The sequence below is a fragment of the Opisthocomus hoazin genome, chromosome 6 (assembly GCF_030867145.1).
Source record: "Opisthocomus hoazin isolate bOpiHoa1 chromosome 6, bOpiHoa1.hap1, whole genome shotgun sequence".
In the NCBI taxonomy this organism is placed as follows: Eukaryota; Metazoa; Chordata; class Aves; order Opisthocomiformes; family Opisthocomidae; genus Opisthocomus; species Opisthocomus hoazin.
In genome coordinates, this window is record NC_134419.1 from 11,109,532 (window position 1) to 11,127,334 (window position 17,803).

Genomic DNA, 17,803 nt, shown 5'->3' on the forward strand with positions numbered 1-17,803 from the left:
AAGATCTAAGCTGCCTCGGGCTTAGAAGCAGCAGCAACAACAAAATAGTTACAAAAAACGTAATGCTGCCAAGTGCAAGACCACGATCTAGTGACCAAAGAGAGTTCCTGCTAGAAAAAACATCGTTGCTTGAAGCAAAGGAAGAGAATATCACAGGATGATTATGAATTTACACTTGGCACACCTAAAAAAGAAAATTCAGCTGTGATCCTAGGTATTTTCAGGAGACAGAAGTATTTTTTAATCCCATTATACAAGGCACAGGTGAGCCTGCACCCAGAACAGTATAGTTCCTGTCCACTAAGCTCAGGAAATATCAACTGAAGCTGAAAGAGGCGCATGGAAGAGATATTCACTCAAAGGAAAATTTGTCCTCTTACCTAGAAGAACTTAACTGGTCAAACCTAGCAAAATGAAGGCTAAGGAGACATATGACCCTTAGTAAATATCAGGGGGACAAAAATCGATCATTAAGCCATCAGACAAAATTAGAAGGAGAAACATATAGGAACTTGCCATTAACTTTCTAAGCACCAGAAGGGGGAGACCGTGGAACAACCTTCCAGCAAAATCTGTGTTACATCCCTAAACCAACTTCTGTTCATACCTGCACCACTGTCTGGGCCACACTTTCAATATCCTAAACTAAGAGCTGAAGTGCATCACTCCAAAACAAGAAACAACAAACAATACCAATTTATGTGCAAACATGAGAATGGACTTGTATCTTTTCCTGCCGTTCTACAACTCACAGCACAGCGTCAAGGAAGAGAGAGAGTGCTACAAACGCTGATTCTGTCCCAAGATGGAATCCTGCATCTGATCCCACATCGACAGACAAAATTTTTCAACTTACCTGCTTGTCCAGGAATTCCCTGGTATCCTTCTCAATGTGTCCCTCGTAAAGATTGGTTGTAAGACTCATTAACCCAATTTTAGACAGTCCAAAGTCTGTTAGTTTAATGTGACCCATGGAAGTTATCAGGAGACTAGAGGAAAGAGAAGCAGCAAAATAATCCAACATTCATTTAATTGTTACCCAAAAGCAATTTAAAAAAATGAACACTGCAAGATAATTCTAAGCAAGTTCTCAGTGTTATGTCCCCATCAAACACCTGGAAGGAACCTCCTATGCAACTGAGTATCACAGAGCAGCCAAGGCAATTAGAAACCAGACTACCTTCTGCCATAATTTCACCAGTGTAGCAACAGCTTTGAGATAATATGTTCCCACCCTTTCTCAGTGTCTCTCTGGTTCTACATCAGCAACAAGAGACTCCATAAAGTCTCCTACATGTCGGATGCCATTGAAGATCTCTATTGTCTCTAGCCTCCATGTCCTCTTGCCTATAGAGAAAGGCCCTGAAGAACTGGCTCTCTCCCTCCATCTTCTGCAGAGCTGAAGACTTACTTATCAGGTTTTAGGTCGCGATGAACAATCCCATAATTGTGTAGGTACTCCAATGCCAGAACAGTCTCGGCAAAATACATTCTCGCCATATCAACAGGTAGGGCACCAATGTTCTTGAGAAGTGTAGCACAATCGCCTCCTAGAAAAAAAGTTACAATATGGCACAGTGAAATGGCAAATATCAGTAAGAAAGAACAGCTACGGGTCTACAATACTAGATTAGAACACATTTCCTAAAGGCTGTCTCTCTCAACCTTGTTAGCCTGAATTCTAAAGCTCTCTCTACACTCTGTCTTGAGCTTCAAACAAATATTAAAATCTGAGGAAAAATGAGATCCATGTATGCTGGGCATGCTTGCTCTAGAACTGTATAGATGCCATTTCCAAACCATAAGCAAGCCTTGAAGAAATGGCAGTTCATGACTGTTTGGCCTCTATAAATTTCTTTGCTTTCCACCACTGAGACACATACTACTTCTGATATACAAGCTTCTTGAAATAGTAAGTGAACACCTCTACAACTACTAACTTGCTCTGCTTGCACATGGAGAGGCAGCCATACCTTCGGACACTGCAGTACTCATGAAAATAAGTCTGTGGGCCCTAGATTCAAGCTTCTTAAGGAACACTGGCCACACATTTCATTCGACCTTCATCTCTACTTACAAATAGGAATTAATATTAAAATTTGTTATGTTGATACATCTGTTTTCATTCCACTAATTTATCTGAAAGAGAACTGACACAATAACTCTAAGTTTATTTCTCACAAATATTCAGCCAAGCAAGCCAGGCATAAGAAATTAATCCTATACACCAGTGGAAATATATTGCTTACAAAAAGATACAGTGATAAAATAAAATCAAATAATATTCCAAAGAATAAGCAAAACAAACAAACAAAGAAAAGTACAAAATAGCACTGTATTTTTAAAAAAGCTGCTAAAGAACAAAGACTGCATTGTTTGGTGATGTTTCTCAACTGTCTTTTTCTTGACAAGCAAACATGCTATGGATCTAGCCATGCCATCCCACAGGAGAGCAGGAGGATTTCTTTCCAGTGAGGACTGGAATGCTCATGCTGAATTCTGACCCCAGCAGTTTGCTACATGTGGCTTTATGTTTCCTCAGCTCCACTGTAATCATGTTACATTAGTCACAGGGATTCAAAAACGGAGTATCTCCTTACGCTAAACTGTACTAGCGGTAGAACGATTCATTTCTCCGGCTCAGTCCAAGCAGTCCATACACTGCTCCCTCACAGGGCATCGCGACCTCCCTTGCGACTGCAGGGCTGACTGAGCTCACTCCCCGCGAAGAAAGGACCAACACACCCGTGAGACGGCCTTCCCGTTTACTGTGCTCAGAGCAGCGCGCTGAGCAGTCTTACACCCAAAAGCACACATTACTAATCACACCGCATACACCCTACATGCCCATCCTCCCTAAGGTCCCTTTCCAGGTGTGGATAACGACAACCATACCTTCCACATACTCCATAACCATGCACAGGTGGCGCTTGGTCTCAAAGGAGCAGAACATGCTGACCACAAAGGGGTTCTCAGCAAACGTCAAGATATCTCTCTCCACAAACGCCTGCTGGATCTGGTTTCTCAAAATTAGGTTCTGCTTGTTGATCTTCTTCATGGCAAAACGCTGACGGGTGGTCTTGTGCCGCACCAAATACACCGCTCTAGAAAACCACACATCAAGAGCAAATGTTGCATTTTCAGTTCAAAGTGGGGTTTTTTTGTTGTTTTGGTGGGTTTTTTGTTTTTGTTTTTGTTTTTTAAAACAGTAATGGTAACTGTTTTGGATGGATCCTGACAGACTTATCTGTGACTCCACAAAATCTCATCTCAGTGCCAAGCTCCCCTAGAAAAGCAGGAACCCCATGATGCTTCCTTCCAAAAGCTACTCTGCCTTCTTGAATTAAGCCGCGTTTTCGCTGATGCGACTAACAAGGAGATGTTTCAGACATAAATGTCACAAACTTCCTTAAGCATCATTGCAGAGGGGCGTGTATTTTTCAACACTACAGTAACCATTACACTTAAAAAATTGTCCAAAACATATGGAATCCGCATAGTTTCTTTCCAAGCTCCATAAAATTAATTTGATGCAACACTGTCACCAGGGATTTCCTTCAGTAAAGTATCTCTTACATTTCTATCATTTGCAGATCATTAGATTCCTGCACATTAATAAGACAGTTTGCAAATAAAATTTTCATCCAGTTTGCCTGCCTTATTGAATCAGCACTTGTTTCCTTTTCTCTGGAGTATATTACATTTAATATGGTATTGTGTCTCACCAGCAGCTGACTATAAAATACACCCAGTATAAAGACAGATACGAGTAACAGAAAAATTACCACCTCTCTCCCTCCTTTACAAAGTTACACTTAAATCATGGGGCCTGTGCAAAAACATGACTGAAAAATGTATAAAATCTTCTTGTCTAAAAATGTGCCTCTTCGACCTGCTCCGTTGCATCTTCACTGATTAAAAACAATATGCTTACTCTTTTTCCATATACAATTTTTGAGTTGCTGTTAACTAAGCACCCACTTCAACAAAACGCTCCAGCACATGCTCAGGTTTTGTGCTGTTATGATCTACTGAAGTTCACTGCTTTTCAGTTACAACCTAATGACTATCACCAGTAAGGATTTACGAACTCCAAAGAGTCAGAAACCGCCTTTAAAATTCTGGAAAGGTTTGTATGAGCGGTTAAAATTTTAACCAACCAACTTCATTCTGGATTCTTCAATGGATAATAAAATCTAATAGCGTTTTTACTGTATTGCTTCTCACAGTAGATTTGCCCCAGTGTAATTTTAGCATTTATTTTAGTATTTCAAGTGCTGACAAACAGACACATATGTTATGTATATAACCTGAATACATGGAAGAATGGAAAAGCATAAACTGCTTCTCCCTCAATATTCTTGCTGTTTCAATGAATTGTCAATAACATTTGCAACTACAGAATTTTACCCTCACTCATTTAGCCTTTAAACAAACACAAATCACAGGACTTAACCATACAGCATGAAAGGAAATACAGACTGCCTTGCTAAGCAATAAGGAAATGGGTGCAAAATAATTTTCTCAGACTCATGGAACTGAGTCTGAGCATTTTTTTACTATTACTTAGGAAATCTCACAAAAAACTAAGTGGCAATATTTTCCCTAGAGACAATGCTTACGGAAAATGGTTTTGTCATCTCAAGCTAAGGTACTGAAATGCCTATATTCTACCTACCTACCACAAAGAAATAGTGCAGAAATAGTTACTGGAAAAACAGGCTCGAGGTCACAACTAGGAAGGGCTTCAGAAAACTTGCGCCTCAGAGGGATTAGGAATATCATATTCTGGAAGCTTTAATGTAGGGCAACTAATCTGCCTGAGCTGGAAGTTGTGTATCAGTTCAGCACAATTTAAGGACTTCACATCCAGAACTAGGTCCAGGTACAGGGGTTACTGTCTAAGAAATCCCAAGAATGTGTGAGAAACAGCATCTCCCAGAAGAATGCAGAGGACACCATAAGTGTGGAACCTCTGTAAGGCCCAAGCAAAATTAATCTATACTTTGGACCCACAAAAACCAGTCAGTTGCAAAACTTTGCTATAGCCCTTCTCTGGGCAGGACAATCATAGTATTTTCTTCTAAAGCAAAGTCTAAAAGCCTTACCCATAAGCACCATTACTGATCAGTTTAATAGTTTCAAACTCTTCTTCAGATGGAGTTTTCTTTGACTGGACAGAGGCCCCACGGCTCTGGCGAAAGAAGACAAAAAAACAGAAACCCGGAGCAGGAATGACTTCATTCTGCACGTCACTTTTTTGTCCTTTTCTTCTTCAAGCAGCATTCACCCAAGCTCAAACAACTTCTAAACCATGGGAGTCCTCAGCTTTAGGATAATCGTCTGTCTTTCAAATGATGCCCAAGCAAGCGTGACAACACTAGGACCCTCGCAGACCCCTTCCACAATTATTAGCACAATCAGTGAACTATAAGATTCAGGCCTTTCCCCAGCATTGCATTTTAAAATACCAATAAACTAAACGACTAAGCATTTTTGAAACCTAGTGAGTTACAATTAAATTTTTCTAACGGTCTGTTACTAAAGCCAGCTCTCCTCAATACCCATCACATTTTACAAACACAGATAATAAAGAACTTCTCCAGATAATTTTTGTTTGCAACTTGAGAAAGAAAATCAGCAAAATTTGATGAAAATGCATGTTTGCAACTTTTAAGCATTTCAGCACCACAGTATAGATCGCCACAATTTTATGAGTGTATACTCTAGTTTTAACATGTGCTTTTAAATGCAAGCATTCTTTTTTTTTTAATTAAAATTACTCTGCATTATAATTAATTCTTTACTGTAGACTACTTCTCTCCAGAAAAAAAAAAAAGTGCTAGACAGAGTGAATGTATTATTGCTTTACCTCGACTGAATCATCTGTCTCAGGAGTGTCTGGGCTGTCATAGCTATTCAGCTGGGCCATTTCTGAAAAGAAAGAGGAAAGATTACTCCTAATGATCTCAATCAAACACTACTCTCTTTGTTTATACAAGACAAACAGGATTTTAAAAGGTGCTTGTAGATGACAAAGGACATTTTTCCCCTCTGTAAAAAGTCACCCCAATTATACAGCGATAACCTTTAACATTCTTTAAGCTGTAGGCAATATTCCATATAGAGATGAATATAATTAATTGTTCTAATTTCAGCCTGACTTATTCTAAATGGCTTCTATAATAAGTAAAAGTAATAAATGCAAGTTTGAGGAAACCATTAGCTAGTTAATATTAAAACCTATTCCATGCATATATGTCTGCATATAGCCTGGTGGCACCTTTGTACCCCAGAAAAGAAAAAGCATTACGTTACATTTCAAACAACCTCCCTCCATGAAATGTGTCTGATTCTGCAAAACACTGAGCAGCAGCAGCAGCAAACTGCAAGGAAGTCCATTCATTTAGGCTACTCAGCTGTCTTAGGAGATGCTATAAACTTTGCAAAACCAAATCCTAGGTTAACTACTAGTGTCTGCACAGACATCACTGACATTTCTGGGTGCCCTCCTTATAGAAAGGAAATAAGGCACCTTGACATCTCCACACATTTCTAAAGAAAATTTGACTTTAGTAAGGGGAATTAGTGATGGAAAGGTTCTCTCCCATGACAGGGATCAAAGGAAATTTCCCTTTAATGTCAGATTTCAACAAATGCTATTAAATTGCATTTAGCAATCTTTGGTAGAATTTTTCCCGAAGAGCTCTTCACTTGAAGTCAACCTGTCACTGTCATTCCGGTAAACACCGCAGAAGTTAAACTAGTCCTATCCAGACTACTAATTTATGCTAAAATTATGCTCTCCTGAGAAAATAAAAAGTACGGTTCAATTGCTGAAATATTCTGCAGTAACCTCCAGTCTCTGTCACACTTTCTATTGTTGCTGAGCAAGCCGTGCATGCTTGTAAAAGTTGTCACAGGAGATGAGATTCAGCTAGCAAAGTGCCAGGCAGAAATCTTAACTCACAAATTCCAAAGTTCTGGGCCTCTGTACGTTTACAGCATATTCAGTTTACCATATGCAATTCTGGCACCTAGCAGAAAAGCTGTTACTGTCTCATGAAGCATTACTCTCTTTGGTTTTGATGCTATGCAAGATGTAAAAATATAATCTCATCTCCACTTAAAAATTCATACTAGTCCTGCTTTCTTATGGAAAATCACAACACATAAACTCTTCCCAGAGAGGCCAGCAAAGTGGGACAACAGGATACCTTCCAGCCAGGCCACCAGCAGGCAGGCAGATCAGAAAAACAATGGGTGAATTTACTTTCACTGTCCAACAGGACAGAGGAAACAGTTAAATCATAAAGCCATTTTCTAATATTGTTTCAGCTATGACACAGGGAGACATTATTAACATCATAAGTAAAGAACTGTCACTGCTGATGTGCGATCCTTAGCCCAGCAACACTCCTTTGAGACATGTGGCTGGAAAGGACAGTCTAGAATTTGACAGCAAACAGGAAAATAAGGAAAAATGGCCTAGAAATTAAACCAATAAAATTAAAGCCTCATTCAGCTATGCAGTGACCAGGAGATCTGGTTTTCCTTTCAGCAGTTTGGAGAGTACAAAATAAGAGTTCTCACCCTCCAGGGGATCCCTGGTGAGCCCCAGCTGGCTGATGATATAACGAGGAATGTCACATTTAATTCCTTGCCCTTCCTTGGCATGGCCTTCCGCAGCTTCTAACAAATGGTAGAACTCTTCAGGATCAAACTCCTAGAGCAAGGTGGTGAGAGAGACAGAAACAGGTAAATGATTCAGCTTTACAATTATGAAAGGTTTCTCCCACACACAGGAGATTCCTCAGAAGCATCCAAAGTTAATTCTGGGCTCAGCAGTGATGCAACACATTTGCAGTTACAAAAAGCATGTCAACGCATTCCACTCTGCTCTGCAAAAATGCCAGCCTGCTGGATGTCCGCTGGCTTGGATCTGCACATCAGAACAGGACAGGGACTGTAGGGACTTTTGATGAACCCAAACCAGACTATGACAGATAATATTATGTCGGATAATACGGTCACGACAAGGTAAGCATCAATGTGGACACACCTCCCAATTGAGATGTGGACTGAGGTGCTGCCTTCTGCCACCTCCGTCTGAGAGCTGAGTTAAGCCAATATAAATCTCTCCTGCTTTCAAATGTCACTTCTGATTAAACCACACACCCACTCCATTCTGACCTTAGGAATTGCTAATAAAATTATTAATAAAACAGCAATTGCTATTTTATCAGCAGAGAAGACATCACTTGCTATATAAGAAATGCTCCTGTGGTATTTCTTGTACTATAGAGTACAGGATCATCTCATCAATTCAGTCGGTGTACATGATTTCTAAGGCAAGAACAGGTTATAAGAAGGTGCGATCTCTTTTACTAGACTAACAGACAGAGTTGGGAATAAAAGACAAGCTTCTGGCGACAGAAGCACCCAGCTTAGAAGCAAGTTCACCAGCCAACTTTAACTCTCCCATACAAATCTCATCACTCACCAGCAATGAGCAGCTTTGCCAAGACTCTTCAAAAATTTTCTAGTGAAATGGGAGGATAAAATGGGAAGAATTACAGCACACTGCTGTGAGGGCATCAGAAAAGCTTACATGAGTGTGCTCAGCAGCATAAGAAAAAAGAGCACAGAACCACAAACACGAAAAACAAATATGATGTAAAAATCTGAACGGTTAGAGAAACAGAGCAAAGATGCACCTTTCTCTTGACTGCTTTAAGCAATGCTCCTTAGATACACGCTGTCACCAATGACAGCAACAACGCAAGAAAGTATTCCTAACTCCTCTGGAAAAGGATTCATAAACTACCTCAGACTTGGCAGAGAGCAGGAGCCAGACCAGAGAGGACCACGGGAGAGGGATGGTCCCCAGTACTGCACTACTGGAATACCACGCATCTGGAGTACTGCGTCCAGTTCTGGCCTCCCCACTTCAAGAAAGATGAGGAACTAGAGTCCAGCGGAGGGTTACAAAGATGGTGAGGGGACTGGAGCATCTCTCCTGCGAGGAAAGGCTGAGGGAGCTGGGCTTGTTCAGCCTGAAGAAGAGAAGGCTGAGAAGGGACCTTACAAATGCCTGTAAATATCTGAAGGGTGGGTGTCAGGAGGATGAAGCTAGACTCTTTTCAGTGGTGCCCACTGACAGGACAAGGAGCAACACTGAAGCAAAAACTGAAGCACAGGAAGTTCCAGCTGGACATGAGGAAGAACTTCTTCCCTCTGAGGGTGACGGAGCACTGGAACAGGCTGCCCAGGGAGGTTGTGGAGTCTCCTTCTCTGGAGATATTCAAGACCCGCCTCGACAAGGTCCTGTGCAGCCTGCTGTAGGTGACCCTGCTTCGGCAGGCGGGTTGGACTAGATGATCCACAGAGGTCCCTTCCAACTCCTACCATTCTGTGATTCTGTGATACTGAAAGGGAAGGTGGGGTCAAGGAAGGACTCTTCAAGATACAACTCTAGGTCATTTATTGGTGAGTGAAGGACAGAAGAAAAAAAGTCTGGTGACAAGAAATTCAAACATACAAAAAATTAAGAAAGTAAACAAATTCCAATTCTGTCTTCTTTTTAGTAGATTTATTTAATCATCCGAATACAGTTTTACTTAAATGGAGAATAATGATCCCTACTAAGCAGAGGCAAATTCTATGGAAAAATCATCTGAAAAAAGAATAAATTACAAACTTTTTACCAAAAGATTGTTTCAGTGATGCACAAAACACATTATTATTTTCTTGAAGCCCAAGAGACCCAGTCTGTAAGTAAACATTTCACAGTCCAACAGGTAAGACAAAGACTGAAGTCAAATAAATGAAGGCTAAAATATTTAAATACCTTCCTCCCTATTAAAACAATCATCACAACCATCACAACCACTGCCAATATGGTCAGTAATTTCATTTACAAGGAAGAAATGAGAATGAGCTGTGTTACTAAAGCTAAACTTAATATTAAACCTTAGAAAAACTGTTTATCAATTCACAAACAATTGAAGGTAAAGTTTAAATTGCAAAAAAAAGTATGTTAAAAAATAAAATTAAATGTAGTTCTCAAGCTATGTAAATGGTTGACTATCTATTACTATGTTTCTTGTCATTTTATGGGATAAAAGGAACATTAATACTTAATTCTTCATGTCAGCAGAACAAAATACATATTTGGGAAAAAAAGCCTAGAAAGACAATACAGATTAACAAAACAGGGAAGACTAACATACAGATCCAAATATTAGTTTTATACTTTGAAGTCTAGCCACTTCATTGTCAAGGTTGTCACTACATGCTTTGGAGTTCATTACTCAAATCTCAACGACTTTACTGCTTCCACCTGCTCCCAGTCACTTTGCAGAGCATCAGGTGCAGAAGACAGCGGAGGAACCTGGAGACCTACTGATTTGCAGCTAAAAGCTGACTTGAATTTGGAACTGCTTACAGGTATAGAGACAGATTCACAAAATTTACTGAGATTTCATGTTTTCCTAGATGATGCGTTACTAGTAGAGCGTACGCAAATATAAATGGCAATGGTGAACGCAGCAAATACAAACACACTTGAGTTTAAATTTATTTCATTTCTTCATTGTCTTCACTTCCAAAAAAAGATTTTCAAGGAATGCTGGAAGATAACTGGAGTCAAATATGCTTACAAATATCTGAAGGGTGGGTGTCAGGAGGATGGGGCCAAGCTCTTTTCAGTGGTGCCCAGTGACAGGACAAGGGGCAATGGGCACAAACTGAGGCACAGGAAGTTCCGTCTGAACATGAGGAAGAACTTCTTCCCTCTGAGGGTGATGGAGCACTGGAACAGGCTGCCCAGGGAGGTTGTGGAGTCTCCTTCTCTGGAGATATTCAAGTCCCGCCTCGACAAGGTCCTGTGCAGCTTGCTGTAGGTGATCCTGCTTCGGCAGGAGGGTTGGACTAGATGACCCACAGAGGTGCCTTCCAACCCCTACTATTCTGTGATTCTGTGATTCTGTGGAGTCACCAAACTCATCTAAATCACAAAAATGGTTTTGAAAGCCAAAGAATTCCCAGTCTGAATGGAGTTGTGCCCAGGATTTTCACTGTCATCTAGTGGAGACTTCTTGAATAAGTAAGCATGGGGTCCCTTCCACGGGGTGCAGTCCTTCAGGAACAGGCTGCTCCAGCATGGGCCCCCCAGGGGGTCACAGGCCCTGCCACCAAACCTGCTCCAGCATGGACTTCTCACTCTCCAAGGGTCGACAGGTCCTGACAGGAGTCTGCTCCAGCACAGGCTTGCCACAGGGTCACAGTCTCCTTCAGGCATCCACCTGCTCCGGCATGAGGTCTTCCACAGGCTGCAGGTGGGTATCTGCTCCACCATGGACCTCCATGGGCTGCAGGGGACAGCCTGCCTCACCATGGTCTTGATCATAGGCTCCAGAGGAAAAGTCTCCGCTCCAGCATCTGGGGCACCTCCTCCCCCTCCTTCTTCAGAGTTGTTTCGTTCACACAGTCTCCCTCCTCTCTATCGACTGCTGTTTCACCACAGGTTTTTTTTCCCCTTCTTAAATATGTTATCACAGAGGTGCTACCACCATCGCTGACTGGCTTAGCCTTGGCCAGCGGTGGGTCCGTCTCAGAGCTGGCTGGCACTGGCTTTATCAGATATGAGGGAAGCTTCTCGCAGATTCTCACAGAAGCCACCTCTATATCCCCCCGCTAACAAAACCTTGCCATGCAAACCCATAACACATCTTGCTGGTTGTGCAGCCTACTTCATCACTGACAGTGGTCTTCCTTACATTACAGGGTTCACAGCAAAGCAATCCAACAGTCACGGAAGAGGAATAAGGGAATCCTCCAAAGTCTCCTGGTTCTCAGTACTCCTGCAGGTGTTTTCAAAAATTTGAAAGATTGGACCACTCTTGTCTATTTTGTCAAAGAAAGCTCCGCAAAACTCATTTATCTTCTAGTGATAAATGTCGCCCATGGACACACTGCCCTCAACATGCTTCAAATGTTAACTGTACATCTATATCCAGCCACAGATTCCTAATTTAGCCAACTTCTCTAATGTCTCAAACAGATGTAGCTTCCCTGCCTTTTTATGTCCAGAAAGAAGCATCAGATTGTGTGCTTCGACATACCAGGGAATTTCATGCTGTCATGAATTTCCTAAGTTTCCATTGTAGGTTTGTGACACCTTCTCCAGCGCTCCAACAACTTTTTGTGACTCTTCTCCACACCTTCATCAATTTTTCAACATCTCTTTGAAATACAGTCACAGAACTGACTCCTATAACCAATAACGACCACAACACTGTGTACACCAGAGGCCTGATCTCCTCTTTCCATATATATTCAAGGTTTGTATTAATCCTCTTGCCATGGCATCACAGTAAGAACACCATGTTTAGGCTACTTCTCCACTGTACATATAAAATATTTTTGGAGTCGCAGGACTTCAGGACATAGTGGCCTATTTCACTGGCATTGCCTAAACACTTTTCACCACTTTCTAGCATAAAATTAAAAAATACATTCCTATCAGCCAGAGTAAGTTCTTAAAAAAGCAATGAGAGTCTTGCTTTTCCATGTATTCCAATAGCACCAAATAGGATTTCAAACCCAGGCTTCCAAATCTGTTGGACCTCTCCCTAGCCTATCCCTCTGTCTGTTCACAGCTGGAAAACCTCACACCAGGTTTCTCTGTAACTGCTGGGTCTACAGTAAGTGTTTGAGTCCAAGAGCCCAAATGCGATTTATGCCATGGAAGGGAATTTTTTCCTTAGCAGCAGTTCTTTCTTAGCATGCTCTCTGGGCACCGTACACACACCATACACTTACAGGCTCTTCACTGTAGCTACTAACCACACAAGCAAAATCAGGTAGCATCCAGTAGCATGAAATTATGTCAACAGCTACATCTGGCCCCTCAGCCACAAACTTTATACTAAAACATAATTTAGCTGCTGTTAACAGCTGACAATCCATTGGAAAGATACTTCTCTGTTCATGCAAAAGACATTAAGTACTCTTTTTAAAAAATATTTATTTATTTTTCATCAATGTTTTAATGAGAATTTAAAGCTTTCTCTTGAAGGCTTTGTGTTCCTTATCTCCTCAAACACACACCGGATTCTTCAGATCACACATGCACTCTCCTGAGGACCAAACTTACCAGGCACTCAAGCAGCCGAGCTGGTCGCGCAATGATAATCATCAGTTTCTTTACAAGTTGGGTAACAAAGGCAACCTCGGAGCTCTCGGATCGCTCGTGGGCCTGTGGAGAGCAGAACATCACATTATGGTCCTAGCAGTTAACTCTTCATTTTTGTATGTCAGATGCTGAACACAGAGCAATCACCAGCTCAGTAACCGTAATTTGGCAGCAAAGGCATGACTGAGTCAGGGCAGGCAATGATCTCAGCTCATTCAAGGATGCCAAGTTACATACAGCTTTTCCATTACAACTGACTCCTTTTATCATGCAAGAGATATTTCAAAGGCTCTATTTGCATTATATCACCTATCAGTTATATTAGACACGATGTGTTTTTATTTTATTTTTAAAAATGAAAAGCGGAATACTGACGTTTTCAATTTCACCCTCCACACAATACTGTTGTCTAGATAATTACTAACAGCCACACATACTTCTAGGCTTTACTTTCAGCTAGAATTTGAACTACTTCTGTTCATCATCAAGAAAAGCTAAACTTTAGTTTCTCTTCATTTAATTTTAGAAATCCTACTGAACAACTACGGTATTGTACTATATGCCATGTAGGACCAAATAGACAAGCAAAGCAAAGAGTATACAGAAACTTAATTCAGAGAATTTGTTCTTGTCCACTCCCATTACTTTACCATATTTCAGTATAAATTCAAGGTTTAGTTTCAAGGGGGGGGGTGTGTGTGAGGGGGTGTCTTTTTGGAACAATGAACAATAAATAAAGCAATTATTAAAAAAAAAAAGAAATCCCAAAGACAAATTTGAACAAGCTCCCCAAATTACTCTTATTTTGCTCAAGCACACAATGGTTACAAGTCCTTAAGCACAAATAAAATAGTATTTCATTGCAGGGTGATAAAATATGGTTCCAATGGCATGTAAAAAGTCTGAAACAAAATATAGCTATTTCTTCCCCAAGGTCTAAAAATTAGGCTTTAGCAGAGCCACAAATACAAAGTCCAGAACTTAACCAGTGAGCTTATGTTGGCAATGAGCCAGCTACCTACAGGAATGATACTTTATCAACAAGGATACAAGCAGCAATATACTAAAAGGTTCATTTAAGCACTGTTCATTAGCACCATCTAGAAAAAAGACATATATCGGTGAGAAGACAAACCACACCGATAATCACCTAAAAGAACAATAAAAACACAGAGGAGCAGAAATTCAGAGCTAGAAACATACAAGCAGCATTTTACATAGTATATCCCTGATATTTAGTTACAAAAAAAAAATTTAAAAGTTCATTATTTCTCATTTTGACACAGGTCAGAAGAAGAAATGCTGATTGTCTACTTCAGCACTGATAAGCTAGGGCTAGAATTTTAACCTTGAAGAAAACAATGTACCCGCTAGTTCATTATCTAAAAACAATACCAGAGATGCTTCCTGGCTATAGAGCCTTTAAAAGAAGGTTATTTTGAAAGCACTGAAATAAGTTGTGATTTGTTTCTAACTAAGAGGTATTTTCTAATTCTAAAATAGAAAATAATCATAATGAAGATGGTCAGCATTCACTCTGTATCCCCCAATGCATTATGCAAACTTGTAAGTTAAAATATGAATTCTAGAATGAAATTAATCCTTTCATATTTGAAAAGCCATTCCAGATCACCAGGGGTTAGCTGTGTTGAAATGAATAAATAAAACATCAACAACTTTGTATTATTTGAAATATGAGCCATGTAATTGGAAAGTCCTTCCCCCCACGAGTTATATTATGCAAAAAATATATATATAATTCATCATTTTGCAGCCATTTATACTGTTAAAGCAAACTTATTCTTTAAAATCAAGTCCTTTTGTTTTCTCCTTTTCTCATCTATGACAATTTAGGCAAAATAATTTAAAAATGTAGCTAATTTAATCAGGTGTCTGTTTTGGAAATGAAAAGCTAGACCATGACTGCCAGATGATACAGAAAAGCAAAAGGAAAAAAAAAGGATTACAAAAATCAAACACAACTTGTAACAGCCACTCAGCCATCATCTCTGCACAGCGCTGCTCTTCCAAGCTCCTCAGTAAAACTGCCTCTTCTTGTCTCCTTCTCGCGCAGGACAGCCCGGACATCCCTACAGACGTCGTGTTGACAGTGTGTCCCAAGGACACTATCTGGAAACCACAGGGTTATATAGCCAAGCACTGCCTGCCGCTTCCATGTGCCTTGGAACGAGGCGTGCCATCTCCTTAGCAGCTCCCAATGACAACACGCTTGTCTGAAGGTTGCTGGTGGCATTTCAGGGTTTTCCTGCCTCCGCTTCCCGAGGGGAGGAGGGAGAAGCTACAGGGGTTGTGGGTAGAGGCTGATGCCATTCCTACACACATTGCCAGGGACACGTGGTCAGGAGGTAGCAACGGGTAATTTACAAACCGATTCCCTTATCTGAAAGACCCATCCGTCACTAACTGCAGCCACTGAGGCATGAAATTAAAATCACTGTCCTCCCTTGGGGTTCAGCAGGACCAATAACTGGGATATGCAAGTCACAACGCTGTAATTGAGCTAATATACTGATGGAAACCAAAACAATAGACCTGCAATGCCAAGAACCAATAAATTTACGTTCAGGCTCATATTAAGAAAGCAATTCCAATCAGAATATCCATTTGCCACTGTGCAGCATCAGTCACCACAGTATAATACTAACACCCTCCCCTGATCCTTTTGTTCCATGTACAGAAACACCTGTAATTCTTCACCTTTTGCATCAATTGCCTACACCTATGCAAAAGCCATTAAACTTCTTTTGGCAAGTTTTACCTTGTAAATTCAGCCAAATAATAACCGACTGTAACCTTGTTTTTTCCAGTAAACTGAGGTCCTATCCCGTCCTCTAAGCCCACTCCACTGAATGTCATCTATTCTTTTTTATAAGTGCTTTATATTATTATTCAGTATTTTCCCTTTAAGTGTGAAATGTAACATTCAAGTTCATGTTTTTCCAAATAAAGAAAATCTCTTAAATTCATTTTTATTTCAGGATAATCTCAATGATGCAATAAGCAATAGGTTTTTTTCTGGCTAAAAGACAAACTAGGGAAAAGATCTCATTTGCCATAACTAACGAGATTTGTTGGCATTTTATTAGAAAAGCCAGGATCTAAAAACTTTTAAAAGCTTTCTGGCTTGGTATATTTAAACAGCTCATTATTTACATGCTCAATTACTCTGTTTCACAGATACACTTTTACAATATAAACTCAAACTGCAACATACTAAATTAAGTTTCCTTTCTAGGGTTTGAAATACTGTGCGAGTTTAGTCTGTTACCACATGTCAGAATCAACACCTTAAAAAAGAATTTCAAGAGAATCCATTCTTTCAGTGTAACACTATGAAAATCTGTGGGTATTCCTGCCACTTGCTGACCTCCTTATTCACCAATAAATCATCTTCCCAATCTTTCTACATGTTATAAAAATACACCATAAAACTATATATGCTACTGCACAGACCATACAACTGCCCAAGTGGAAGAGCTTTTTTGACGACCTTCCAGTTGGTATTATTTATATAATGTGTAACTCTGCGTGATACCTTACAAGCTAAACAAAGGTAAAGACCCTGCCCTCAAATTTGGAATAATCTAAAATTGACTCCAAACTTCTTATGTTTCAGGTGAGTCCTCAAAAAAAAAAAATATTATCACCAATTTCTATACATTTAGACTGAAATGTCCCAATTATTTCCTTCTAGAATGTAGTCTGAAGAGCAAAGTACAGACTGGCAATCAGGGGAAAACAAGTAGCTTTTAAATACTAAAATACAAAAGAAACGCCAAGGAACTATGAGAGGACAGAAGAAACAAATGAGGAAGATACGGAATGAAGTCTTTGGCACTCCTCTGCTGCCTTCAGTTTCTTTGTCCTCTTCCTTCCCAGCCTGTTCTGCCTCCCTTGCCTCTCTCAGCTTTCCATTCAATCGTCTCTAGCCCACTTTACTTCCTCAAGTAAATCAATTAAACTTAAGAGCTGACCCTTCTATCGCCCCGGCTCTGCAGAAGATGTTAAGCAGGAAGAGGTCAAAGCAAGCCCTGAACGTCAATTCCTGAACAAGCCCAGAGCTGACCACTGTATCTTCTCTAATAACAGTTCAATGTCATCTTTCCCTGGGCTTAGGAGCAGCAGTATAATGCACATAGCATCAAGGCCAAAAGGACATTCAGGAAGTGGGTTTTGAGAATTTGCTCTGAGGGAGGGGAGAGGAAAGGAAAAAGCAGATTTATCTGACCCACACCTTCTCCAAGACCCTGATTAATCTCTTCAGGCCACAAGACAGGTCTGAAAGTGCAGACTGGAAGTGGTCAGACCCAATTTATTGCTCTCTTAATTCCTTACGGTATGGGAAATCAGTGTCCACACACAGAGGAGGAAAGTCTGGGAGTGGGAGAATTTCAAGCTCCAAGTATCTGCTACCAGAAGCAGCAAAACACACTGCAGTCCCCTTACGTCCCTTGAAATGCAAGCTCTTCTGAGGAGTGTACGCACCCACTCCTAGTGAAATCTTTTCCACTTCAAACCATCACCCAAAGAGGCCTGATCCCTTATTTCATAGCTGACGTGCGCTTCCAGACTCTGGAGATACAA

The 17,803-nt window shown here is 40.5% G+C and overlaps 1 protein-coding gene across 15 annotated transcripts in view; it reads right to left on the reverse strand.

The window, feature by feature from the left end:
• Positions 1-17,803, reverse strand: part of MAST2 (microtubule associated serine/threonine kinase 2) — a 205,324-nt gene that overhangs the window by 24,817 nt on the left and 162,704 nt on the right. For all 15 annotated transcript variants that reach the window (XM_075424578.1, XM_075424580.1, XM_075424579.1 and 12 more), the window contains 7 exons: positions 13,160-13,261; positions 7,594-7,726; positions 5,873-5,934; positions 5,109-5,194; positions 2,896-3,104; positions 1,412-1,550; positions 857-989 (listed from right to left, as the gene is read on the reverse strand). In XM_075424578.1, coding sequence (XP_075280693.1) covers positions 857-989; positions 1,412-1,550; positions 2,896-3,104; positions 5,109-5,194; positions 5,873-5,934; positions 7,594-7,726; positions 13,160-13,261 — 864 coding nt within the window. The remainder of the gene's footprint in view (positions 1-856; positions 990-1,411; positions 1,551-2,895; positions 3,105-5,108; positions 5,195-5,872; positions 5,935-7,593; positions 7,727-13,159; positions 13,262-17,803) is intronic.